Below are 26,255 nucleotides of genomic sequence, written 5' to 3'. Positions count from 1 at the left end.
AATCATTCCTCTGAGAAAAAAATAGTCATAAAAATAATTTCTTATGTTAAATACAGGTTACAAATAAATTAAACACAAAGCTTCCCAACTGCCGTTTTTAAAAACAAGTACTGCACTGCAATGAAATGGGAGCTAAAGATCTGACTCCATACGATCCTAATTGATAAAAGCAAACCCAAACACAGTGCTTGCTTTTGCATGGAAGAATTAGGATATTTAAGGTTCAAGCTCTGTAAAGTTGTATCCAGCACCAAACTACATCACGTTTCAGGTGTCAACCGTCTTAACACTAAATCCTTGATGGTAAGAGCCCAGGATTTTCCAACCAGGATAGGTGAGGAAACCTAGTGTTTTATAAAGAGGGGGGAAACCACACACCAGCCCCTCCCAAAAATAATTAGAAATCAAACACCCAGGGAATGCAGGGTGCATAAAAGAGTGCTTCTCCATTGCCCTCAAATATAAAAATATCAGTTGAGAGACTTGCCAGGTTTCTTGTACCACTTATCATACAGTTCTTTCTTTGGTACATTATGTGGAAGCTTAACCTTTCATCAGTTTTGAACTTTTTCAGCCCAAGACAAGCTACTTCAGTTATTTCTAGGAGTGAAACTCACTGTTCAGAGTGCTAACCAAACCACTATTTCTGATAGCAATAACGTAGAAAACCTTCTAACACAAAATAGATCGAGACTGTGGAATTAAGTATGTTCCATAGCAGGAATATTAAAATATGGCTTTTCAAGCATTTTTAAAAGTATATTATCTTTGTTTTCTCCATTATGTTAGAGCTCTTCTGAACCATTTCCCAGATAATTGTTTAAACCCACTTACGCGTCACCTATACAGCGATCCGAGATTTTATCCCTCACCAGAGCTAACAAACCAAAATTATATTGCTTCCTCTAGAAAGGCTGACAAATCCATGTCTTCTACCAGCCCGAAGTATGGCTGTACACCTGAGAACTTGATACAACATGCCCAGTCATTCACCAACAGACTTGTTCTTTAGTAAGAAATTCAAAGCATGTGTAGAAAGTGAATCAAGTGCAGTCATGAAGAGTACCTTTCATCACCTTTAGTATTTAAAATAGTTAACCTCTGCATAGTATCCCCTATAGGGGAGGCTACCAATGTAAAAGGAGTTTGCTAGTATAATGTTTTATTAAAGTTGTTCAACAAAAAAAATAGTTAAGACGTCTATACAAGGTCAACATCCAGTCTGACAAAAAGGCAAAATCAAAGACCAAAATACAAAAAGTAAAAAAGTGCACAACTAAGACCAGTATTCTGCTTTTAGGTTTGTCACAATATATGTAAAAATAAACCCCGAAGTGTAGTTACTTTAATACATCACTTCCCTACCTGTCAATATTTTAGATATAAATATATGTTCCGTAGCGGAAGGAAATCCCTTAGAAGTTCTGCTGCCAGATCTCCTTCAAGCTTACTTGGAAATGAGTTGCACTGATTTCAGATTCCAATATTACTGGAATATTGAGGTGCATTTGGCAATCTGTGTTGCAGTAAGAAGTCCTTCCTCATTTGGCATTCCAGTTAGATCGCCTACTGTCTAGAAAGTGTTTGTGTTTATATATTCTCACAGCACCTCAGCAAGAACAGGAGGTTTCGCTGGCCAGTAGCTACAATGAACAGCAAAGTCCCTTTGTCTGTGGGTTTTGAGGGAGCTATCCTGATTAAAACTTCCAAATAGTACAGTTGTCACAACAAAACTTAAGGCCATGTTTTATTTGCTGATCAATGGACACAAAGGCAATGTATTCCCCCACCTCAAAATATTTCCTTGAAAGTCTGTGCTCATAAAAATCATGAAAAGTTGGAAAGACATTATAATTGTAACTTTTAAATATATTTTACACAATCTTGTTTGTACAAAAATACAAGGTAAATATAAACATAAAGCAATGATACTTTTATGCAGATCTGTTTTGTGGTATGTTGCTATATATATATATATTTATATGTATAAAAAGTCTCAGTTGTGTCTCATTAATGAGGAGCTCAATACCAGATTGAATACCAAAGGACTCCTAGAAGCACATATTTTACACTGCAAGTGTTTTCCCAACTCCATTTTTTTCTCTAAAGGCTGGCAAAAATAAAGGAAAAGAAGAGAGAGGGCAGTGATGTCCATAAACCAACAAATAATTTGGCTATAATGTGGCAAACAGAAACACACAGATCTGTACAAGAAATCATTAGCTATGCAGTACACAGTTGTTACACAAATACAAACATGGAATGAAACTTTAGTGAGATGCCTCTGTCAGTTCACTACTCTTCAGCTTGGCATTTTTTCTTACTTCATCAAACGAATAGGACTTCGTTACTATTCCATTCTTAAACACTGTATGAAGGAGATCCTGCAAACAGAAACCATTTTCTCTTAGTTTCAATAATAAAACAGTATTTGGCCTGTCAATGTCAAGGAGTCTGTTTTGGCAGATGAAGACCCTCACTCAAGAGCGACACAGCTCATCATTCCAAACTCAGACACATATAAGCCAGGCTGGGAGGAATTTGAAGTCCCCCAGAGACAGGCAGGGAACATAGATTTTATTATCCATATCTGTCGTTCAGACTGTTGCTTTTCTACCTACTTGTTTTTAAAGTTGGTTGATTTTATCTGTATTTTAATGAATATTTTGTTTTATTTTATGTAAACCACTTGGAATGTTGGTGTTTTTGTTAAGCAATATATAAATCTGTTTGAATAAATAGAGAAAGCATCTTACCTCTTTTAGCAGCTAACTGTGCCTAGGGCTTGAGAGTGGACAATTGTATGGACAATTAGCCCCTAAATGAACATTAATGTCCAACAGATTCTATTTCAAACTGGGCTCCTCAAACCTGGCAAAGTGTGCTTGCTTCAGCAGCACATAAACTCAAAACTTGGAGAAACCACAGCTTTAACTCTGAGTTTTTTAATTTACATATCATGGTAATTATGATTTAAGTTAAAACCCGTATTAAAATAGAACCATGGGCTGATTCACACACTTGTAAGTCTTATCCCTTTACGGCTCTGTTAAAAACGTGAACTATTGCAATTGAAAATGATTGCCCTGGGATAGGCATTGGTTAATACTCAGGTTCTTCCCTGGTGCTGATTGGTTCACACGTTCAAGTAATCACCTGATGCTACAATTACTGAACATCAACTGTATTCAGCATGCTATAAAAATTAGTTAAGTCCACAGATGGGACTATGCATGACTAACTTTTGATATCACCCTACATCAAGGGTTTAAGGCATACATACCTGCCCATATTCTTCAAGGTCTCCCTTGCCTTCTTCTAGCGTAACGAAGTCTCCATCGGGAGTCATGTGTAAAGACAACCTGCCTTTCTTTGACCTTTTGTTGGGATCAGCTACAGGATCTTTAAACACGTTTACCTAAAATTTGGAATAAAAAGATGCTATGAGTAAAAGATGAGCACATTCACACTGAAGAATGAAATCAAGGCCCTTTTTTTCTAATGTAAAATCTACATTTAAAGAACATACCCCAAGGCCGTTGGTTACCACATAACTGCATTTGAAGGAACAATTCAAGAGATCCCTAGTTATTTTCTGCAGTAAAGCTCCACCAGACCCAAATGAAATATTTTCAATACTCCATTTATTTTGTTTCATTCCTTCCACCATCTGATAAGAAAGCAATAAAATAAAATTAAGAGGTGCACAAATAAGACATTTTTCATATTAAGCATTTACCATGGTGTTCTTTTACAGACTAGTGTATATTATGGGAACAGGAACTTTAGACTATTTAAGGCTCAGTGATACTTCGCAAACCCTCTGAAAATATTTCATGTAGTTACAGCAAACTGCTGCCAACAAATACCATAATATGCATAAAAGTGCAATTAATTATCTTTGGGGGAAACAACTGCACTGGTAGGTAGGCATATTTTACACACAAAGATACTGACTTTACAGCAACATGTGAGGATAAAAACGCCATTTATTTTTCCAGCTGAAAGACAAACACTCAGACTTCACTTCCTCCCTTCTGCTAAGGTTTGCTCACATGTTATTTCAGTTCAAGGTTAGATGGTGCTTTTGTATGCCAAGTGACAACTAGCAATGTTCATGCACTACAGCTGTTACTAATCTATTGAACCACAGAAACACACAAATGAGTGAGCAATTGATTTCTGTGGTTTAATGGTCCAAGAAATGCCTTTGAAAGCACAGATCAGCTCCTGCTCTATTTACACCTTCATAACTCTTTGCGCGGTGGGACGCGGGTGGTGCTGTGGGTAAAACCTCAGCGCCTAGGGCTTGCCAATCACATGGTCGGCGGTTCGAAACCCCGCAGCGGGGTGAGCTCCCGTCTTTCGGTCCCAGCTCCTGCCCACCTAGCAGTTCGAAAGCACGTCAAAGTGCAAGTAGATAAATAGGTACTGCTTTATAGCGGGAAGGTAAAACGGCGTCTCCGTGTGCAGCACTGGTGCTGGCTCGCCAGAGCAGCTTCGTCACGCTGGCCACGTGACCCGGAAGTGTCTCCGGACAGCGCTGGCCCCCGGCCTCTTAAGTGAGATGGGTGCACAACCCTAGAGTCGGACACGACTGGCCCGTACGGGCAGGGGTACCTTTACCTTTAACTCTTTGCGCTCTCCAATTTCCCACACCCTATTTCATCTTCCTGTCTATACTGGGTTATATACTGTTAGAAGAGCCCCAGAGAAACTTCCAGCAGAATTGCCTGACCAGGTGTGCTCTCTCCTCACCTTCCAAAGGCTCTTCTGCACCAGATAATCTGCATCTTTGGTGGCTTCCCTCCATAGGCTGGGGGGTGGGTCGCTATCAAGTGTTATCCTGAGATTAGGCAGCTCTCAGCTATCTGATCGGCTGCTTCAAGACATCTTCCTTCAAGGTAGCGTCTTTCACAGCACTGGATAGCCTTCAGTCTGAAGACAACTTTCAAAGGCTAGATGCAGCCAGTTAACAGCAGGCCACATTTCTTTCAAGGGCAGGAGTGTTTTTGGCATCACATTAGAGGCCAGATGAAACTAAGCTGTGACATACAATCTTAAATCATAAAATCGTAGAGTTGGAAGGGCCCTGAGGGTCATCTAGTCCAACCCCTTGGTATCCTGGGTGGGCTCAGGCTAGCAACCATCTAGTTAACAGTCAAGCACACTGACCCATTTGGGAATAATATGAACAAAAATGTGAACAAAAACAAAGTTGTTAATCATTTCCCCCCTCTGAACATCTTATTTAATTGCTGTGTCAGAGAAGACACTGAAGACGCAATCTACATATTAATAAAAAGGCGCACCTCTTGTAATGTGTTGATATCTACACCATCTCCTTGAATAATTCTTAAGTAAGGGGGCAACACTTTATAGCCTTTTTCATTTTCTGTAATAGGGAACTTCCTTCCTAGAATCTCCAAAACCTGCAGAAAGCCAAATTAAACAATTAGTCCATTACTTCGCTGAATAAGCCAGTTCAGTCATACAAATATGTGTGCCTTGGGTCAAAATTTTATGCTTCAAGAAGGTGAACATAAAGGAACTCAGCCACTGTATTGAGGCATACAACTCCCAAGGCTCAATCCCTGCTGAGAATATTCCTTGTCAAGAAACCCGCTGCCATTCAGTGTGTGGAGAACACTGAACGAGATAGACCAATGCAACGACTTGGTATAGGGAAGCCAGACTGTGATATTCTTAAAAGTAATCTAAGTTTGCGAGGTTGGATTTTTAGTACAGTTGTACCTTCTAAGTTGAACAGAATTCATTCCGGAAGTCCGTTTGACTTCAAAAACATTCGGAAACCAAGTGCGGCTTCTGATTGGATGCAGGAAGCTCCTGCAGCCAATTGGAAGCTGCATAAGCCGCGTCGGAAATTCGGGTTCCAAAGAACGTTCGCAAACCGGAACACTCACTTTCGGGTTTGCTGCATTCGAGAGCCAAAACGTTCAACTCCCAAGGCATTTGGGATCCAAGGTACAACTGTAGAAGGCTTCCAAAAAGCGGTAGTCCTATTTACTTAGGATTAAGCCTTAACTACTCGTGTCTCTTGACTGGAAAGTTAGTTGAAAATTTGTTATAGTAAGAAGTGTTCAAGTCTTATTGTTACCTTCTGCATGGCTGCCTGCTAAAGTCACTAGCTCATCCAAAGCCTTAATTTGAGATTTACGGCTCTATTTAATTACAAAATTGTTTGTGCCTACTCAGGTCTTTCCTCAGGTCTCAGTAATGCCTTAAAATTGTACAATATTCTGCCACTGGAACCTGTGCCAATTTAAACAAACCAGATATATTTGTATTTGTTTTTGTAGATAGCAGCAGCTGAAACATTTGTCATTGTTTATCAAGCACTCCATTGTGCTGGTAAACTGAAATCATTAACTTTTATTGGCAACGCAGCGGCACTATACGGTGTTGTTTTAAATTTCTGAAAGCCAAAGCTGGAATCCCCAAATTTCAGAAACTAGTCTGGAAGTCACCATTCTAAACTATTACCCTGGAAATAGTGATGTCACCCCCACCCCAAAATGCTGTTGTAATTATAATTGAGATGTGTCCTATGCAAAAGAACAAACTGATAGCTTAGAACTACTTCACTTAAATAATATGCTACCATCCATGACGGTTCGGAAAGGAAGGGTTAGGACAATCAATTTACAGGCAGCTATATGTAAGAATGAAAAGACTCAGTGGTGCAACCTACTAGTCAAAACATATGTATTGCAAACTGTTTAGTTTTATGGGATTTTTGATTTTATGGGGTTGTGAATGTCTTTTAAAAAAATTGCATAGCTAACAAAGAGAAAAAAATAAAAGGATTAAACAAATATAATACATACATATCATTAAGGAGACACTAATAAATCAAAACAAAAGTTAATACAATATACAGTGGTGCCTCGCAAGACTAAAAGAATCCGTTCTGCGATTCTCTTCGTCTAGCGGTTTTTTCGTCTTGCGAAGCAAGCCCATTGACAGCTTAGCGGATTAGCGCTATTAGCGGTCTAGCGGCTTTTAGCGATCAGCTGTTAAGCGGCTTATCAGCGGAACAGCTGATAAGCGGCTTAGGAAAGGGGGGGAGTGAAAAACACCCGCGGGAACTCGCAAGATTTTTCGTCTTGCGAAGCAAGCCCATAGGGAAATTCGTTTTGCCTCCAAAACGGAAAACCCTTTCGTCTAGCGGGTTTTCCGTCTTGCGAGGCGTTCGTCTTGCGGGGCACCACTGTACATTATTATAACATGTTCAAATAGTTATCCACACAAAACTGGTGTCTATATGAAATATGGCCAGGGCTGTGAGGTCCTCTGTTCACTACATGACACACCAGTATTATCTTTACGTGCTCTTAGCAACGTAGCTTGTGAAATCCACTTTCTGCACAGCCAAGTGCAAAGCCACATGCCCATTAAGTCGCTGGTTCCCATGCATTGGTGGCCTCACTCCTATGTCATGATCTATATGACTTATTGGGACCATGCAAATAAGCATATTTGCAGTCACTGCGCTCCTGCAGAGTCCTTTTCTTTTTAGTCCTTTTAGCACAGAAAAGGCTTGAGCTATCATTACAGGCTGTGGTTAAGGAAGAAAAGCCCTTAACCAAGAAAAGCCTAATCTTGACTTGGCCACTACACTGTGCTAAAAGCACTGGGAAGGAACAAAGGCAGGCATAGGCAAATGCAGCCCTCCAGATGTTTTGAGACTACAACTCCCATCATCTCTGACCAATGGTCCTGTTAGCTAGGGATGATGGGAGTTGTAGTCCCAAAAACATCTGGAGCGCCGAGTTTACCTATGCCTGAACAAAGAGGTTGCCAGCTTCTCTCTGGAAGTCAACACAGTATGCATGGTCCCAAGCATAATTTTGTTTACCATAATGTGTGAACCAGGTCACTTTATGAATTTCAGGTTAACGATATGAGATGTTTAGGTCTTTCTATAGAAACTTAATATATGCCAGACACCAGTTTAATAAACGTCAGCATAGCTCATTAATATATTTAGATACAGAAACTGAACAGATCCAACAAAAATTATCTGTAGGCATAGCTAGTGAAGTCCACATAGATATTTCTAAGTAATTTTAGATAAATCATTTTGTCAATCATACAATTTTGTAACAGAGTAGAACTAAAAGAAAGAGTAGACTAAAAGAAAGAGTAGAACTAAAAGAAAGAGTAGACTAAAAGAAAAGATCTTTCCCAAATAACTTCATTGAGTAAGTTTAAAAACTGAAGATTTTTTTAAAGAATTACCTTTAGCACAGTGTCAAGAGGATTTCCTGAATCTGGCCTAATAATCAGTGGCGCTTCTGCACTTCTTGATTCAATTAAATGTCTTAAATCTTCACCCCATATCTTTTCACAAGCATTGTATATGTCATAACTGTCACTGACCACAGATACAGGCACTGAAGAAAATTGTGTCACAATGTGTTCAAAAGCATCTTTTTCGTGGTCTTTCCCCCAAGCTGTTATAGTACTGGAAGAACAGAAGAGATTTACCCATTTGATATTTAGTTGCCACACTATGTTTTCCTTTTAGCATGCAGCAGACAACTCTAATCTATGCTAATACAAATGCAACCATTCCTTATCTTCACACTACTTTTTAACCAACCGACAGTACAGGTTTCAATCAGTGATGCTTTCTGGAGCACTACAAAGTTTATTCATGTTCTGCTTTCATTCACGTGGAAGAATTTTTTGCTGCCTAATTAAGCCCAATATCTTAACTGCTTCTTAGACGTTCTTGGTTACGCCCAGGTTTGGAGGGCAGGTATCAAGACAGCAGTAATAATGCTCACCCTGATCAACTGCATGCACACAAGCAAACACGGGGTACCAGCAGAATGTCAGGCTACAGTCGTACCTCGGCAGTCAAACAGAATCTGTTCTGTAAGTCTGTTCGACTTCTGAAACGCTTGGAAACCAAGGTGTGGCTTCCAATTGTGCAGGCGCATCAGAAACATTAGCGGAAGCTGCACCGGATGTTTGGCTTCCCCCAAAAAAGTTCAAAAAACGGAACACACACTTCTGGTTTTCAGTCGTTCAGGAGCTGGAACGTTCAACTCCCCCAAGGCGTTTGGGAGCCGAGGTATGACTGTAATTGCTGGGACATTAAATCTGCACTTAATCCCAAGTGTGTAATCAGATTTCTCAGGAAGTGAGATCTTATGTATACTAAAGAACCATCTTATACAAAAACAGTTCCAAGGTCTACCAAGTATCTCTTAGACAGTTGAGTAGCAAAGAAAGTACCCAAATCATTAACATTCTAAAACAATGTAAGTAAGGAACAGAATATAAAAATCAAACTATATTCTTGCCAAAAGGTAATAAGGACTGTGTGTAGTAGAAAGGCACTGGAATTTACCACTGACTTCAGCAGCTCACCTCAGCATGATTTTTAGGACAGTTATGTACCTGATCATAGCGAGTTATCAACTTTATGGTACATTATTCCCCACACTGCATTTCACCCATACAAATTGAACAACCCTTGGAGTGTTGTTTTATGACCACCTAAATGTAGTAGCTTGGCAAGACCACCAAAAGAAATAAGAAAGATTGAATATGGGTTGAAACCGAAGTGCAAGTATCAAATATTTAGGCACCCTGGTTTTTTCCAGCGCGACTTTTCTTTGAACATTGCATACAAGTTATTCAATCTGTTCATACTGACCTATGAAACGTGGTTATTAACGGGTTAAGCAGCACTTAGAATTGGGGGGGGGGGGTTGGGTTACGCAGCACTGACTCATTTTGCTGTGCTATACATACTCAAACTTTCTGCTCTGGAACACTCCAAAAACCCAAGCTTTTTATATTGTAGTGGAAGCATTTGACAGCGATGGAAAAATTCAACATGCTGACAAAAGAGGTACTCAGTTTCTAATTAACTAAATATCAAGCTTGCCAATTATGACACATTAAATAATTATTCTAATAGTTATTGCTCAGATCACAAAAATTTGACAAGAACAAGCTGTAAAAACATGTTACATATTAAAGTTGCTGAATCAAACTTCTATCTTCCTGGGACCTGGTAACTAACTATTCAGGCAAGAATTTACTGACTAATTAAATAATGTAAAATCAGAGTCAAAAAGAAAATTGAATGCTACTACATTTGAACATATAAAACAAGCAGAATCAACAGCTATAATTGCTTGTCTGTAATTACCAACTTGTTTTATCAACTTGTTAATGAACTGTTTAATAATTTGAGTTCAAGGTGTGTGCTTCCTTTTAAAAAAAAAAAAAAAGGACACGTGGTCCTCAAAGATGCTGGAGGACCAGACCTTCAGCTAATCTGCACTTGATTTCCACATACAATGCATCAAAGAAATACAGATACCTGTGTTCTGCAGCTGGTACTGAATGGCCTGGCACAGGGTCTTTCGTTCCATAGTACTTCTTAATTAAACAAATTCCCGCTACTGTGTCAGTTCCTTTAAAGTTCACTAAATGTGCAGAGGCTCCTATTCCTGCAGTCTGAGAATAAGACACAATTATGAATTACAGGCATGCAAAACCAATGGCAATCACTAGAAGATTCCATTTCAGAGCAGAGTAACTCCACATTAATAAGTACTCTCTTCATTTGGTCTTAATATCTGCTGGACAATGTAAATAAGATATGAAGTGCCACACTTATTGACTATTACTGAAGAATTTAAGGCTGCAAGAAGAAATACACAGTATACTGTGGAAGTTTATGGATTCCAATTTTGGAAAGAAAAAAAGATAATATGTAATTTCAATACATTTTTAAAAATAGCATTACCTCTTGCGAAGAGACTCCTCTGTAACCGAAATCATGTAGTTTGTACTCCAGACCTTCTAAACTGCCTGAGGTTTCTAGCAGATATTTTGCTAATATTTTCTTTTGTTCTCTTGAGTTTGTGGCCACTGTGATGGGATACCATGACTGAACAAGAATAGTCTATAAAGATGAAAAATGTTTCATGCGTAAGTGTGAAGATACCCACTCTTAGATACAATAGGGAAAATGAACCTTTCCACTAAATGGAAACTACAATACAGAATCAAATTAGATATGGCAGGTAGTTTTCATATATGCACAAAGGTAATTCAGGTTTCTATTGGCGCTTTCCAAGTTTGAAAATTCTCTTGAAGTATTAAAGGTTTTCAAAACCCATTCACAGACATTTAAGAAGTAATTACAGAAATCTACCTCCATCATCCCACAACAAAAATTCCGTCTGTGGAGAAATAAGCACGACTGGGCTTAATTTCACTTAGTTTGGGAGGGGGAAAGGATGGCAAAAGATGGTGGTTGTGATAGGAGCCTAGTAAGTGATGGGAAAACTCAAGGCTCTATTTCTACAATGCGCTTTATGTGAGGCTCACCCTTGTATCTGGTCTAGAAGTTGCAGCTACTGGCAACACTGGGTCCAAAGTACTGCCTGACTCCTTACTGCTCCACACTTCAAATGCTGAGGTCTTCTGATGGGGCATTTTTGGTGCTCCCCATGACCCTGAGGTTCATCTGGCCTTTATAAGAAACTGGCCTTTGGCGTGGCAGGTGAAACTCCTTGCCAATAGAGGTTTTAGCAGGAATCATCCCTGCTTGCTTTCAGACATCTTCTGAAACCTAATATTTAGACAGGCCTTCCAAACCTGATTTTCTTCGCCAACCAGCTTTTACAGATGTGCTTGATATAGTTTTAGCAAAAAGAGATGGGGGAAATAGTGACACTCTAAAGAACCAGTTGCCCCTTTGGGGACAGAAGGGAGAGGTGGAACTTGACAAGAGGCCTTCTGCATAAAAGATGCCTTGGCACCACTTTATACCAAACAGGGCACACATGGCTTCAATCTTAAAACTCGTAACCCTAGGAAACTTGATTAAGCAGCTTGTGGGCCAATAAGTAAGAAATACAAGCCGCCTTACATACATCTGGGAAAAAGAGACCCATGCAAAGGAATAAGCCAATGCCTTTTGAGTGTAGTCTAAAAGCACATGGAACACAGTACAATTAGCACAACTTGTATTTAATTATGTGTTCCCTCATATCAAAGGGCAGAATGACATCTTTAAACATGGATTCAAATATATGATCAGGACATGTTGAAAATAAAGCAAATTCGCTAGAAAGTTATCATCAATCACAGAGATAATTTTTCATTAATTACCTCGATCCAGTTTGTGAGCCAGTAACAGTCCGGATCCGTGTTTTCAACAGTGAAGAGCACATTCCCCCTGGGAACGACACTGCCCTCAGGAACAGCCTTGACTTCTATGGGAAGACAACCTTCGTACTTCTGTAAACAGATACAATAATTATTTGGAAAGGGGGTTGAAGACATTTTCATTGGGTGAAAAATAGGTTTTGTATCCATGAGTATTTTTTTTATTTGACAGTATATTCCTTTAAATGGGGGTTAATCAATGTACAAAGCTACACAACTTTCAAATTTGATTCAAAAAACACTACTTTTTCTCTTTTCAGTTACAATGCTTATAATTGATTTAACTTAAATTTAGCAAAGCTTAGCTCACTTGTAGAACTTGTTCATGAGTCACAGTGCCTCTTTAAAAGCAAGTGATTTCACAAGGGAATTTAAGGCTGTACCTTCAAACTGTTGGGTAAGCTTCCTTAGAAGGGCACTGACAAATTGCTGGTGCACCAACATGTTGCCCAGTTTCAACTCACCTCTGAATTTAAATTAATATAATATTGTAAAAAACCAACTGGTTTTTATCAGTCAAAAGGCATAGAACAAGATTATAATGCTCTTTCCAAATGTGTCAGTTGTCAATTCTATATGGATTCCCTCCCCCCCACCCAAAAAAACCTCAAGGTCAATTCCCACATATTTTTGTGTACAATAACAACTCCCAGTAAAGGATAGGCATTGCTTTGCTCTATGAACTATTAACAAAACCAAAACCCACAAAAACAAATACCAACAAAGTACCTATGCTATTCCCATCAGACTGAAGAAGCTAAGCATCTGTCAGCTACAACCACATAGTTAAGACCAGATAATATTAGGCAGTTTAGTGTGTTTGTGTCTTCACATTTGAAGTGTTCATTATTATTATTTTACCTCAAGGATGTAGTTCCACCCAGTTTCGTTGAAGACATCATCCTGAAAGTGTTCCTTGTATACCTCTTTGGCTTCCTGGATTTTCTCTTTGGTTACCACTTTGCCTATGGTGAAAAATTTTAAAAGATGTATAACAATTACAAAAAAAAATACTGAATCATAAGAATATGTTCTAAAAGTTGGTTGGGCATTGCCATTTATTGTTTTATGGAAATCCTGAGGGGAAACAAACTAGCCAAACTATGCAAAAATTGTGATTTCTTGGCCACGGCTAGTGCCGTTCTCTCTAGGACTGTACAGGCTTGTGGTCCTATACCACTTACCTGAATGCAAGCCCTATTAAATCAATGGAGCAGGTCTGAGTAGACATGCCAAGGGGTGCATTGCTGAGAGAAGACCTGACGAAATTGGTAGGATATATGTCCAAGTAAATGTGCCACAGATTGGGCTGGGTGCATCCAGATTGTAAACACTACTTACTCAACAACAGATTCCATTGCTTAAAGTGCAATTTAATTTTAAATGAATGATTTACAATTAGGACATAGAGCAAATCAAATAGCCAGTTAATATACCAGCAAAAATAGCATGCTTATCTCTACCCATTGGCTGTAATCAGATGAGTCTGACAGCGATTTCATGTACTCGAATGAAAGTTGCAGTTGTCACATAGTAAATCTTAGATTACCATTACATTCCATAGCAAACAGAAAGCTTTTCCTTCAGATTGGGTCTCTAGACACTATACTGATCAATATAAATCAAGAAAATGACGACCTGGCTGCATGCCAGTGACAAAATGATGACCCTAACCCAGGTGCTAAAGATATATATTATCATCACTGTACTTGCAGAAGCTGATATGATAAACCAGACAGCTCCACATGTAAATAAAATAACAACAACAACAATTATTTATTTATACCCCATCCATCTGGTTTGGTTTCCCCAGCAGTATATTAAAAACACAGTAAAAGATCAAACATTAAAAACTTCCCTAAACAGGGCTGCCTTCAGATGTTTTCTAAAAGTCAATGGTTGTTTATTTCTTTGACATCTGGTGGGAGGGCATTTCACAGGGTGGGTGCCACTACCGAGAAGGCCTTCTGCGTGGTTCCCTGTAACTTCACTTCTCGCAGTGAGGGAACCACCAGAAGGCCCTCAGAGCTTGACCTCAGCGTCTGGGCAGAATGATGGGGGTGGAGACGCTTCTTCAGGTATACTGGGCTGAGGCCACTTAGGGCTTTAAAAGGCAGCACCAACACTTTGGTTCCCAGTAAGTTTCTGGGCACAATTCAATGTAGGTCCTTCAGGACTGGTGTTATCTGGTCTCAGCGGCCACTCCCAGTCACCAGTCTAGCTGGTGTAAAGTATTGGAAGAATTATTACATTATGGAAGAATGTCAAGTACTTCCATAAAATGCTTTGCCAAGTTACACTATCATATTTGGAAACAATTTTTAAAATTAGATTCTGTGCAAAGATTGTGTTTGGTAATCATTAAACTGCATTCAAATGTTGTTACATTTGTATGCCACCTTCTCACCAAACATATACCGTATTTTTTGCTTTATAAGACTCACTTTTTCCCTCCTAAAAAGTAAGGGGAAATGTGTGTGCGACTTATGGAGCGAGCTTTCGCTGCGCAGTGATCCCTCTTGCTGTTCTGGCTTCTGGGATTCAGAATATTTTTTTCTTGTTTTCCTCCTCCAAAAACTAGGTGCGTCTTGAGGTCTGGTGCGTCTTATAGAGCAAAAAATACGGTAAATAAAAACAGGAAATTGAAGAAATTGCAGCATTTTCTGAGGCCATACCTTTCAGCTTATAAGGCCAAAGGCCATCTCTCTTGAATAAAACGTCTTTGCCTGCTGCTGAAAGGTCAGCAGAGAATGAGCATTTGATTTTATCAATATTTTTAAAATAAATATGTTGTAGAGTCATAGAATTGCAGTGTTGGAAAGCACCTTGTCCAACCCCCAGCTATGTAGGAATCTCAACTACAGGATCCATGACCTGTGGCCATCTAACCTCTGCTTAAAAACCTCCATGGAAACAGAGTTCACCGCCTTCTGAGGGAGAGGCTTCCACAGTCTAACAGCTCTTACTGTCAGAAAGTTCTTCTTGGCCCGTGAGGGGTGGGGGAAACAACAATAGGATCCAGTGACCATATCCAGTCGCCCACCCCTGACCTAAGTCTTAAATTAAGTCAACCATTAGAGTACAGTGGTGCCTCGCAAGACGAAATTAATTCGTTCCGCGAGTCTCTTCGTCTTGCGGTTTCTTCATCTTGCGAAGCACCCCTATTAGCGGATTAGCGCTATTAGCGGCTTAGCGGCTATTAGCGGCTTAGAAAAAGGGGGGAAGGGAAAAAACTCGCAAGACGTTTTCGTCTTGCGAAGCAAGCCCATAGGGAAATTTGTCTTGCGAAGCAACTCAAAAGACGGAAAACTCTTTCGTCTAGCGAGTTTTTCGTCTTGCGAGGCATTCGTCTTGCGGGGCACCACTGTATCAAACAATATTACCCTTTGATAGTTATTTTATCATGAATGAAGACATCTTTATAGCTGCTCCTGCTTAAAGGATCCACAAAAAAAGTTGTGAAGTTAAAGAATGGATGAGTAATTTTATTTAAAATTCCAACATGAAATACCTTTTAAGTATTTATTAAGAATGTACTGCAACCCGTAAAAAACCGTTTCCTCATATTTCACTTTCCTGAATTTAGAGTTTTCTGTCTTCTTTTCACGACATTCGAAGTAGGAATAAACTTTACTTGTATTGGGTGGATATTGTTTGTAATGTGTCACCTAAAATGAGAAAAACTTGGGTAAGAAAACATTTCACCACATACAAAATGGTTATCCAAACGAGCTTTGACAGTGCCATACACATTCTAGTGAGGATCACTTTCAACCTTCAACCTTCAAGCTTGCTCAGCTTGGCAAGCTTGAAGTAGTTCAGCTTTTCCAGGATTTGGAAAATAAGGAGCAGTTTAGCACTCTGCTTCTCTTGTAGCATATTGAGCAGACGATTTCCAACCAGACATCCCTTTGTCTGTCCAGTTTTCAGCTGACCAAGCAAAAATGTCCATTACTATATTACCTATGGGGTTCCTTTTCTATCTTGCTTATCTAACAACTTTTCCATAACTGAGAAGTGAAACTGACCAGAATTCAGAACAAATGGGAAAAGCGACATGTTTGGTTAATTTTTGCTTAGGGGCTCCAGTGTCAAACCTAGTATAGGAGCCTGACTTTAGAGGTGTCAGTGATCTGCAGTATTTTTGCTGTCCTTATTAGAAGTTTTCCTTCAAGCACAAACCGAATGTAACAAGCATTGCTTGCAACCAGTTATTCTGGTGGAAGATCCATATGATCTCAACACCCACCACCCTGAGCAGTTGCGTATTTTTTACTTGCACAGCAATTATAAATTGCTTTGTCTTGTCTATAAACAAGCTCCTTTTAAACTTCACCTGTCAATCGTGTGCTTCCTGGGGAAATTGCACAGCTACACACAAGAACTCCATATAAGCAGGGGAAGAAAGATTAACCAAATTTTATTGTCCACATTAGTGACACCACAGGTAATGAATGACATGGTACAGAATATTTCCCCCCTCAATTGCAACAATGTTATAAGTGGTTATAAAATTACAGGAAGCTTACGAAAAAACAAGAGCTTTGATTGATACTTTAATCAACACAGTTTTCAATAAATGACTCTGCTAACCTTCTATTGAAACTAAAACAAATCTATAATAAGACATGAAAATGGGATAATTTTACACATAGAACATCATTTTGATGGCACCTCTTCTGAAAGATTTCCCTGCTTACTTTAAAATATGTACTTCTGACATTTTCAAGACAAAAGCATTTTATTTTTCCCTTACCTGCAAACTAAAGCTGTAGATTAAAAGTTTTTTAAAAGTCAAATTTCCTTTCCACCATTTATGCTTTTTTATTTTTTTGCATTTCTCTCAGGTTGGGAAATGAATTAGACTGGTCAGTTTCACTCTCTGTTTCTGACACACCAGCACAATGCTGTAATATTTGGGTTTCCAACACTGCAAGGGAATGTTTGATAATGGTAAAAAAAAATTTAATATAGTGAAAATATTTTCAGTCAGATTTTTTAATTCTAAAAATCCTAAATTTGAATTACTGGCGTATTACAATGTGTAAACAACTTCATAATTTTAGAGTTAATTTAAGCAAACCACTCTAAAGAGTTTGATGTAGCCCTACAAGCAGGACACCCATTAATTAAACAAACAGAATGGGGAATTATTTTGTTCTGTCATCTCCAAAGGTAGCATTTGCTACAACAATTGGTTGAATTGCAGTCCACAGCTAACACCAGCAACCTTTCTCTGAAATAACAGATCAGAAGGTTTGTTGGAATGCTATTAAAAGTTTTAAGAATTCTACATGGTCTGGAATTTTTTTTTGAGTGCCATATTTGAATATTAAATGTCACATCCAGGTCTTACTCTAAGGAATATACCTAAACTGAAAACACTTGATAAGAAAGCTCTTTCATTTTGCTCTTTCACTACATTCTATGGTTCACATATCACATTAAATCATGGCGCTGCTTACATGTTCCTCACACATCCCACAGACCATGGTGCTACTCAAAAGTAACCACTCCTGCTGCCATAACCCCTTGAACAAAGCATCTTGTTGAATCCAGGCTCAGTGTATGTTTCCGTCAAATAAACCACAGAGTAGTGAGCCAGGACCAAACTGGTTTGACACTCATGTACGTTTGCAGAGAAACAAACTATGAGCCTGGGTATGGACAACCAAAGCCAGACTCTGCTTTGTTTCATAAGAAGCACAGTGGCGCAGGAGCTGAGGACTAACATGGGAGCTTTGGAGCACCTTCCTTTTAATGTATGGTTTAGTGTGATGCTCGAACCAAGCCTATCTTTGCTTGAAAAACTGAATGTCCATACACTACACCATAGATGTTTTCTGGATAGCAAACAGTATCTTTTTGGATTTAGTTTTCTGATCCGGGAGCTACTATGTTCACTTTTAAATCTTGCATCCTAAACTTACTTGAACTATGTAAAGTGATATGGAACCTATCAGGACTAAAAAAATATGAATATTTTTTAAAGCTTTCCAGAACTCTGCTAAAACTCTGATTAAACACTTTTTCAGGCAGGACTATGTACGCCTGCACATTGTTCTCTCAACTAGACAGCATTCCAGTTGCAGAATCCAGAAGAGTGATTTTAGTGCAAAAACAGACAGGAACTCAGCAAATTAAAGCCTGGATGCCTAGTAAAATTAGCTCCATATCAAGGGAGTTTCCTTGAATGCGAACAGAAGTATTTTTCAGTCTGGAATGTGATGCCAAATAATGAGCACTATGCAGCTTATATTAAAAGCTTCATGGCACTGATCAATATGCAATACTACGAATGGTTAAAACAGGTTATAATCAAGAACGAGGTGGGTAGTAAAATACGTATATTTCATATATATCTATATTTCAAGGATCAGGGGCGATGAAATATCTTTTCAGTGTACAACACAAACTATACAATTAAGGTGACAGTCACAGACAATTCCACTGCTTAGGGCCTGCCACAGAAGGTAATGAGGCTATCTGAACTGTTTCCATTCTAGCTGGTTGTTTTAAGAACTGTAACTTTCAGAACTTTTTCGTGAGCTTACTTTTTCTCTCTTCCCTCCCCAACCGCTTTCCCTTGTATGTCACATCTTTCAGACTGTCATTTTGAAGGCAGATACTATTTTCCTGGGGCGCGGGTGGCGCTGTGGGTAAAACCTCAGTGCCTAGGACTTGCCGATCGTATGGTCGGCGGTTCGAATCCCCGCGGTGGGGTGAGCTCCCGTCGTTTGGTCCCAGCTCCTGCCCACCTAGCAGTTCGAAAGCACCCCTAAGTGCAAGTAGATAAATAGGTACCGCTTTATAGCGGGAAGGTAAACGGCTTTTCCATGCACTGCGCTGGTGCTGGCTCACCAGAGCAGCTTCGTCACGCTGGCCACATGACCCAGAAGTGTCCTCGGACAGCGCTGGCTCCCGGCCTCTTAAGTGAGATGAGCATGCAACCCCAGAGTCGGTGACGACTGGCCCGTACGGGCAGGGGTACCTTTACCTTTTTACTATTTTCCTACTGATCTTCGTAAGCCACTCTGGAACCCTTTTTAGCAAAAGATTGGGGCAAACATGTTTCAAATAAATAATAAATGTGCTGCTGTATGCCAGCGAGTTGGTTTAACCCAAACTACACAATTTTATAAATCTTGGGAAATTAAGGTCATCTGTAACCAGGTAATGTGTTTAGTTTAGTGTCTTATATTTCCTCTGAATCACAATCACTTATTTCCATCAACAAAGTCTCCATATTAAAAGGAAAAGCATTCTAATCAGATGAGCAAGATGTCTCACAAGTGCTCTTCCAAAGTAACACAGCGCCAAACTTTGTGTTCATATCCACCCAACACTTATGCGGCTTCCCTTCCAAAGTATTTGAAAGTTCCAGCTAGTGTAGAAAATGGCAGGTTTTCTGTTCAATTGGGAAAAGGCATTGTGAATATAACACCTGCTTTGTGTTAACCACAATGGCAACCAGTTAGTTTTCTGGCAAAATGCAAGTGTTTTAACCCACAGCTAAAGACTTTGCACAGTCTTCCCACCAATTAAAATGGAAGTCCTGCTCTGAGTGCTAGTGACTTGTGAAAGGAGCAGGGCCTTCACAGTGGCAGGTCTGGTTTGCGGCAATCTCTTGTTAAAGGAGTTCAACCAACATCCTTGCTTGACTTTCAGTGATGAACTTAACATGTTTGCTTAAGTTTTCTGTAGGAATTTAAAAGACTGCCAGTGTGGTATAGTGGTTAAAATGTAGGACTAGAACCTGGAAGACCAGGATTCAAATTCCCACTTGGCCATGAAGTGCGCTGGGTGACACTGGGCCAGTCTTATCACTCTCAGCCTAGCCTATCTGATCTCAACTACCTCACCAGGCTAAATGAAGAGGGAGAGAACCATGTACACCATCATCTTGAGCTCTTGGAGGAAAAAGTGGAATGTAAATGCAATCAATAATAAACTTGGATAAGCTTACTTTTAAATTTTAAGCAACTCCAAGAACATCTATAAAGTGTTTTTTATAGATCTTCTTCAGATCCCTCTAAAACATTTATCACCTCATATTAGCTGCATGTTGCCTTCCCAGTGCAAAAATTTAGACTGTAAGGTCCATAGGGCAACCATTTGTTTGGGGTTTTTTTGTTTATGGCACACCAACATTAATTTTTAATTGTCCCTATATACTGGTACATGTACCCAGGTTAAAATGCCAATTGCCTCTATTTTGCCTTTCAGGCAGCTGTTTGGAGCACGTTTTTTAAAATGATCAGTACACATGCACTCTACAAGTTTCTTAGCCTCCATCCAAAGGTCTGTACAAATGAAATGTCTTTGGTGATAAATCTTCACTAGTACATACACACAGAAATTCTCTAATTTGAATGTCTATGCCATTTTCACATTTCTTCATTCATAAGCCACACCATTTCCACATTCTACATTTTAGACAAATGTGCATGAAAATTCATGTTAAACAGCTTTTTCTTTTTTTTTTTACAGTTGGAAGAGACCACAAGGGCCATCGAGTCCAACCCCCTGCCAAGCAGGAAACGCCATCAGAGTACTCCTGACATATGGTCGTCAAGCCTCTGCTTAAAGACCTCCAAAGAAGGAGACTCCACCACACTCCTTGGCAGCAAATTCCACTGTCGAACAGCTCTCACTGTCAGGAAGTTCTTCCTAATGTTTAGGTGGAATCTTCTTTCTTGTAGTTTGGATCCATTGCTCCGTGTCCGCTTCTCTGGAGCAGCAGAAAACAACCTTTCTCCTTCCTCTATGTGACATCCTTTTATATATTTGAACATGGCTATCATATCACCCCTTAACCTCCTCTTCTCCAGGCTAAACATGCCCAGCTCCCTTAGCCGTTCCTCATAAGGCATCGTTTCCAGGCCTTTGACCATTTTGGTTGCCCTCCTCTGGACACGTTCCAGTTTGTCAGTGTCCTTCTTGAACTGTGGTGCCCAGAACTGGACACAGTACTCCAGGTGAGGTCTGACCAGAGCAGAATACAGTGGCACTATTACTTCCCTTGATCTAGATGCTATACTCCTATTGATGCAGCCCAGAATTGCATTGGCTTTTTTAGCTGCCGCGTCACACTGTTGGCTCATGTCAAGTTTGTGGTCAACAAAGACTCCTAGATCCTTTTCACATGTACTGCTCTCTAGCCAGGTGTCACCCATCTTGTATTTGTGCCTCTCATTTTTTTTGCCCAAGTGCAATACTTTACATTTCTCCCTGTTAAAATTCATCTTGTTTGTTTTGGCCCAGTTCTCTAATCTGTCAAGGTCGTTTTGAAGTGTGATCCTGTCCTCTGGGGTGTTAGCCACCCCTCCCAGTTTGGTGTCATCTGCAAATTTGATCAGGATGCCCTTGAGTCCATCATCCAAGTCGTTGATAAAGATGTTGAATAAGACCGGGCCCAAGACAGAACCCTGTGGCACCCCACTAGTCACTCTTCTATTTAAATACACATGTTCAAATGTGTTATCTTCAAATAGATTTCTAGACCAATTTTCTATTAAAGTGAGCATTTTTTGTGCCGAAAACTTTGTCAGAAACATTCAGAAAGTGCAAACGCTGGTGGATAACTAAGTTCCAGTCAGCTGTGGGGGTGCAGATCAGGTCACCTCAGATCAGAATTCAAAATTCCCTAAGCATCTGCGCGCGCACACACACACACAATGTACTGCTTCCCTTCCATCCTTGATTCATAACTATCTCCCTCTCTAGATAGTAGAGGCTGACGAATCTGCCTGAACTGCAATTAGGTCTGCTATAAATAAAATCAGTGGGACGCGGGTGGCGCTGTTGGTTAAACCACAGGACTTGCCAATCAGAAGGTCAGCGGTTCGAATCCCCGCAACGGGGTGAGCTCCTGTTGCTCGGTCCCTGCTCCTGCCCACCTAGCAGTTTGAAAGCACATCAAAGTGCAAGTAGATAAATAGGTACCACTCTGGCGGGAAGGTAAACAATGTTTCTGTGTGCTGCTCTGGTTCGCCAGAGGCGGCTTAGTCATGCTGGCCACATGACCCGGAAGCTGTACGCTGGCTCCCTCGGCCAAGAAAGCGAGATGAGCGCCGCAACCCCAGAGTCGGTCACGACTGGACCTAATGGCCAGGGGTCCCTTTACCTTTACCTAAATAAAATCAGGTCACTTGTGGGGTTCAGCATTCCTCTGTAATAAGCGTACAGTCAGGTTACTAGCACACTTGCTTCAGAAGCAAATGTTGGACAAGATATTGGACAATGTTGGACGAGTACATCAAGGCAATACACAGCAAGTGGAAAAAACCTTCAGCAATACAGTGCTACCTCGGGTTACATACGCTTCAGATTACAGACTCTGCTAACCCAGAAATATTACCAGGGGTTAAGAACTTTGCTTCAGGATGAGAACAGAAATCGCACAGCAGCGGGCCGGCGGCAGTGGGAGACTCCATTAGCTAAAGTGGTGCTTCAAGTTAAGAACCGTTTCAGGTTAAGAACGGACCTCTGGAATGAATTAGGTACTTAACCCGAGGTACCACTGTATTTCTCCAATAGCCACCAGCAACCAAGAATTCCATGCAGGCAAGTGATCAGGCTGGTGGAGGTTGGAGGGATCTGTTCATCACTCCTTCAGCAATTCACTTGGGAGTGGGCTCTTTTTACTGGCAGTCTGTGTTTCTATGCTGGTTACTGGTGAAAGGCTCTCCTTCCTTCAGGGTCAGCATAGAAAGAAGGCTACTAGACTCTTAGCAGTAACCAGTGTAGGGCTTTGTACAAGGATATTGAAGATTGCTAAGGCAGGGATTACAGGGGCACTGTAAGTAAACAAGACTAACTGAAATTAGAAAGTCCTCCATTCAAATCTAGTCTTCACTCTGACTTCACTAGATGCCCACAGGCATCTAGCTGCCTCTCTCTTTTGAGTCCAGCTGCAATCTGGGGGCCTAGCAATACTGATTTATCTTATAGGGTTGCTGGTAAGGATTACAGCTAAATACAGAAGGAAGTGCTTTGAACGCTTGAAAGCATGATTTAAACCTTTGCTATTTGATACTACAGTAGCATAAGGCTCTCTCTGAATTGCTTTCATTTACTGTTAAATGACAAAGTCACTTGGGCAAAGATTAGGAGACTCCTTATACATAACAGAAGGATCTCTTTCACTGCTATTCCCGTAAAAGCTAGTCATTGTTTCTAGCAGGGCACAATCTAGCAATTAAGGCTGCAATCCTATACTCACTGACCTATGAGGTTGCACTTAACTCAATGTGGTTTAGTTCTGAGTAGACATGTAAAGGATTACATTGCAAATTACACTGATATCTGCTTGCAGCAGGTAAATCACTACAGCAAATCTGAATCAAATCCATTATATGAAATTATAATTTTAAGCCAATTATTTCCATTTATCATTTATCATTAATTCCATAAATTGGTCATAGTTTCCTGCAAGAAGAACTTTCCCCTGAAATCAATGCGGCTATTTTAATGCTTTTATCATCAGTAACAACTGTATGACTGGTTTAATGGTTTCAGTTTCACAATGCTTGATCTACCACCATATACAGTTCCAAGTTTTTAAAGACTGACAAATGTGTAACAGAATTAAGCTTTGGGTAGTACTATCACTACTGTAATTATAACCCAACCATTTATGCACCAAAGGCAGGTCTTGCTAAGAAACAAATATATGTATGCTGAAGGATAGCTAAACCAGTAGTGAGTCCAAACGAAAACCCTGTGATTTAAAACCTTGCCGGAAGAGCTTAACTTCCTTATCTTTTCTCATTAACCTCCTCTCTTTTGTTTTTCTACAACACTGTACTGTTGTTGTAACAGTTAGGAAATACCAAAAGTATAGGAAATACCAATAGTATAAGTGACGCTTTCAGAGCTGTTAAGTTCGGTACAGATGAGTAGCCAGAATCTACTATCTTGATAAAAAGCAAACAGCATGCTTACTTTGATCAGGTTCTTTCCCACACAGAAACCTGGTACTTCTACTATCAGATAAGTGTTAAGTCAGTTTGCCTGCAAAGATTACCTTTCCTCAGAAACACTCCCTTTCCTGCCACCAGAGAACTAAAATTAGCGCTTCCCACAAGTCTAGTAAGTGAAGGAGGCAGGTGTTTCACTATCATTGCATTCCCCCTGCAAGAATTTGGAAGTGAGATGAAAGAGCCAAGTGCAGTAGGAGTTACAGTGGGGAGGCATCTCCTCCATGCCACAGGTGTCACTTTCTATCTCGCCCCATTTTCTCTCTCTGCACTCGCCTATTACTTACCAGAAGCTTCTCAGCACAAAGCATAAAGGGAGGGGGGGGGGCAGAAGAAGTAAAGCCAGTGTCTGCTGCCCACCCTCCACCTATGTTAGCATGTGTGGATGATAAACCAGTAAGGATATGTGAGGGAGGGAGAGATGTTGCACTCCAAAAGAAGCAAGGAGCTTCACTGTCGCCTCCCTCCCCTTCTCCATTAAAATTATATACCACTTGACACATTCAATGGGGTGGATAGGAGGGAACAGCCCCCCCTCCCCGGACTCCAATGGCCAGACCAAGCCATCAGAGCTGACAATTCCGCCCTCAGGAAACAAAACAGGCGAGCTAGCAAGCCAGGTGTACAAAGGACCGCAAGCTTCAGCCTGCGCTTTGCATTGCATAAACCAAGGCGAGCCCCATGAAAGAGCGCGCGCAGGAGAGAAGGGCAAAGGCCAAGCGGGGCGGCTTCCCCCCCCCCACCTCACAGCCTCCTGCATGTGGGCCTGGCCTGCGAGCCGCCCCACACGTAGCTCCGGGCCCCCCTCGCAGCGGCGTAGCGTGGGTTGTCAGCACCCGGGGCAAGGCAAGTAATTTGCGCCCCCTAACCCGTGGATTTGCCCTAACCCCAGATGTTGCGCCCGGTGCGGCCGGCCCCCCCTGCACCCCCCACGCTACCCCACTGCCCCCTCGCCATGCAGGCAGCCCCAGCCTCGTCCTGGCCCGGTGCCTGGCCTGGCGAGGGCGGGGTGCGAGGCAGGAACACGAAACAGAAAGGAGCCTGGAAGGAGGGGGGGGGAGAAGCCCAAGGCAGCCTCCCTCCCGAAGGGGCCCCCTCGCCCGCCCGCCCGGCCCCCCCCTCCCGCCTCTCCCTCCCTGCCGCTTCGCCCCCAACCTTGTAGGAGTCGGTGGCCAGGAGAATGTTGAACTCGGCTCCCCCCGTCGCGCTTTCCATCTTGCTCGGGGGCTGAGGACGGAGAAGCACGACGACCCCGCGAGCCGCTGAATGGGGAACAGGAGCTTCGCCGCGAGGCAGGCAGGCAGGCAGGCAGGCTGGCTGCCACTGGCTGACTGACTCGCTTTCGCTGCCCGCTGCCGAGCGCCTCAGGGGGCAGCCGGGCGGCGGGGCGGGGCCACGACGTCACGGAGGGCCGAGGGACCGCCCCGCCGCCGCCATCCCCGCCCTGGATTGGACGCCGTCCCCAGAGTGGCGGGAGGGGACGGTACAGAGAAAGAGCTGTGAGGTCACCGCGAGGAGGAGGAGGCGGGGCTTTTTCGGCGTCTCCGTCAATTGGTCCCGCAACCTCGGCAGCGGAGGGCGCGTGGGGTTGGTGGAGTGCCCGGAGACGTCGCACGCGCGCGCGCGTTCTCCCCTCGTCCTCCAATTGACGTCACAGGGGCTCGCGCTCCGCTTTGCGTCCCTCCGATTGGGCGGCGCGGTGGGCTTAGCGGGCGAAGCAGTTGGAGGGAAGGAGGGCGGGCGTGAGGCGGCGCTCGACGCGGATGGCGGAGGTTGCCGGAGACGGGAGAGAGAAAAGGATCTGCGCGCATGCGCGGCAAGCGGCCGTCTGGGCTACGCTTTCGATTCTCCTCAGCTCACGGGCGGAATTTGCTGAGGCGTCTGAGGGGAATGGAAAGCGAACCTGGAGCGCGAAGGGACATTCCTCCCCTCTGCAGCCTCGTGGGCTCTGAGTTTCCTGGAAGCGGCTGGGATTCCCGTAAATCCCCTCAGGGGACGCCACAAGATTGCTTGTAGGGTGTGATTCGGCCCTGAACCAAATATATATTT

The 26,255-nt window shown here is 41.7% G+C and overlaps 1 protein-coding gene and 1 long non-coding RNA gene across 2 annotated transcripts in view; one reads left to right on the top strand and one right to left on the bottom strand.

Annotated features, from left to right (window-relative positions):
• Positions 1-10,358, top strand: part of LOC309351127 — a 45,342-nt gene extending 34,984 nt beyond the window's left edge. Inside the window, exon 3 of the long non-coding RNA XR_014160705.1 lies at positions 9,842-10,358. This is a non-coding gene — a long non-coding RNA (uncharacterized lncRNA). The remainder of the gene's footprint in view (positions 1-9,841) is intronic.
• NAMPT (nicotinamide phosphoribosyltransferase) lies at positions 1,735-25,498 on the bottom strand. Its single transcript, XM_081878499.1, has 11 exons — positions 25,362-25,498; positions 15,737-15,893; positions 13,087-13,190; positions 12,169-12,297; positions 10,796-10,954; positions 10,367-10,503; positions 8,263-8,488; positions 5,313-5,432; positions 3,530-3,670; positions 3,284-3,418; positions 1,735-2,384 (listed from the first exon to the last, which is right to left on the bottom strand). The coding sequence occupies exons 1-11, from the start codon at positions 25,419-25,421 to the stop codon at positions 2,271-2,273; spliced, it is 1,482 nt and encodes a 493-aa protein (XP_081734625.1). The 5' UTR covers positions 25,422-25,498; the 3' UTR covers positions 1,735-2,270.
• Positions 25,499-26,255: the final 757 nt, after the last annotated feature.

Source organism: Podarcis erhardii (genome assembly GCF_964252035.2).
Source record: "Podarcis erhardii genome assembly, chromosome: 10".
NCBI lineage: Eukaryota > Metazoa > Chordata > Lepidosauria > Squamata > Lacertidae > Podarcis > Podarcis erhardii.
Note: the sequence above shows the minus strand (reverse complement) of the source record. Positions and strands in the feature narration are given on the sequence as shown.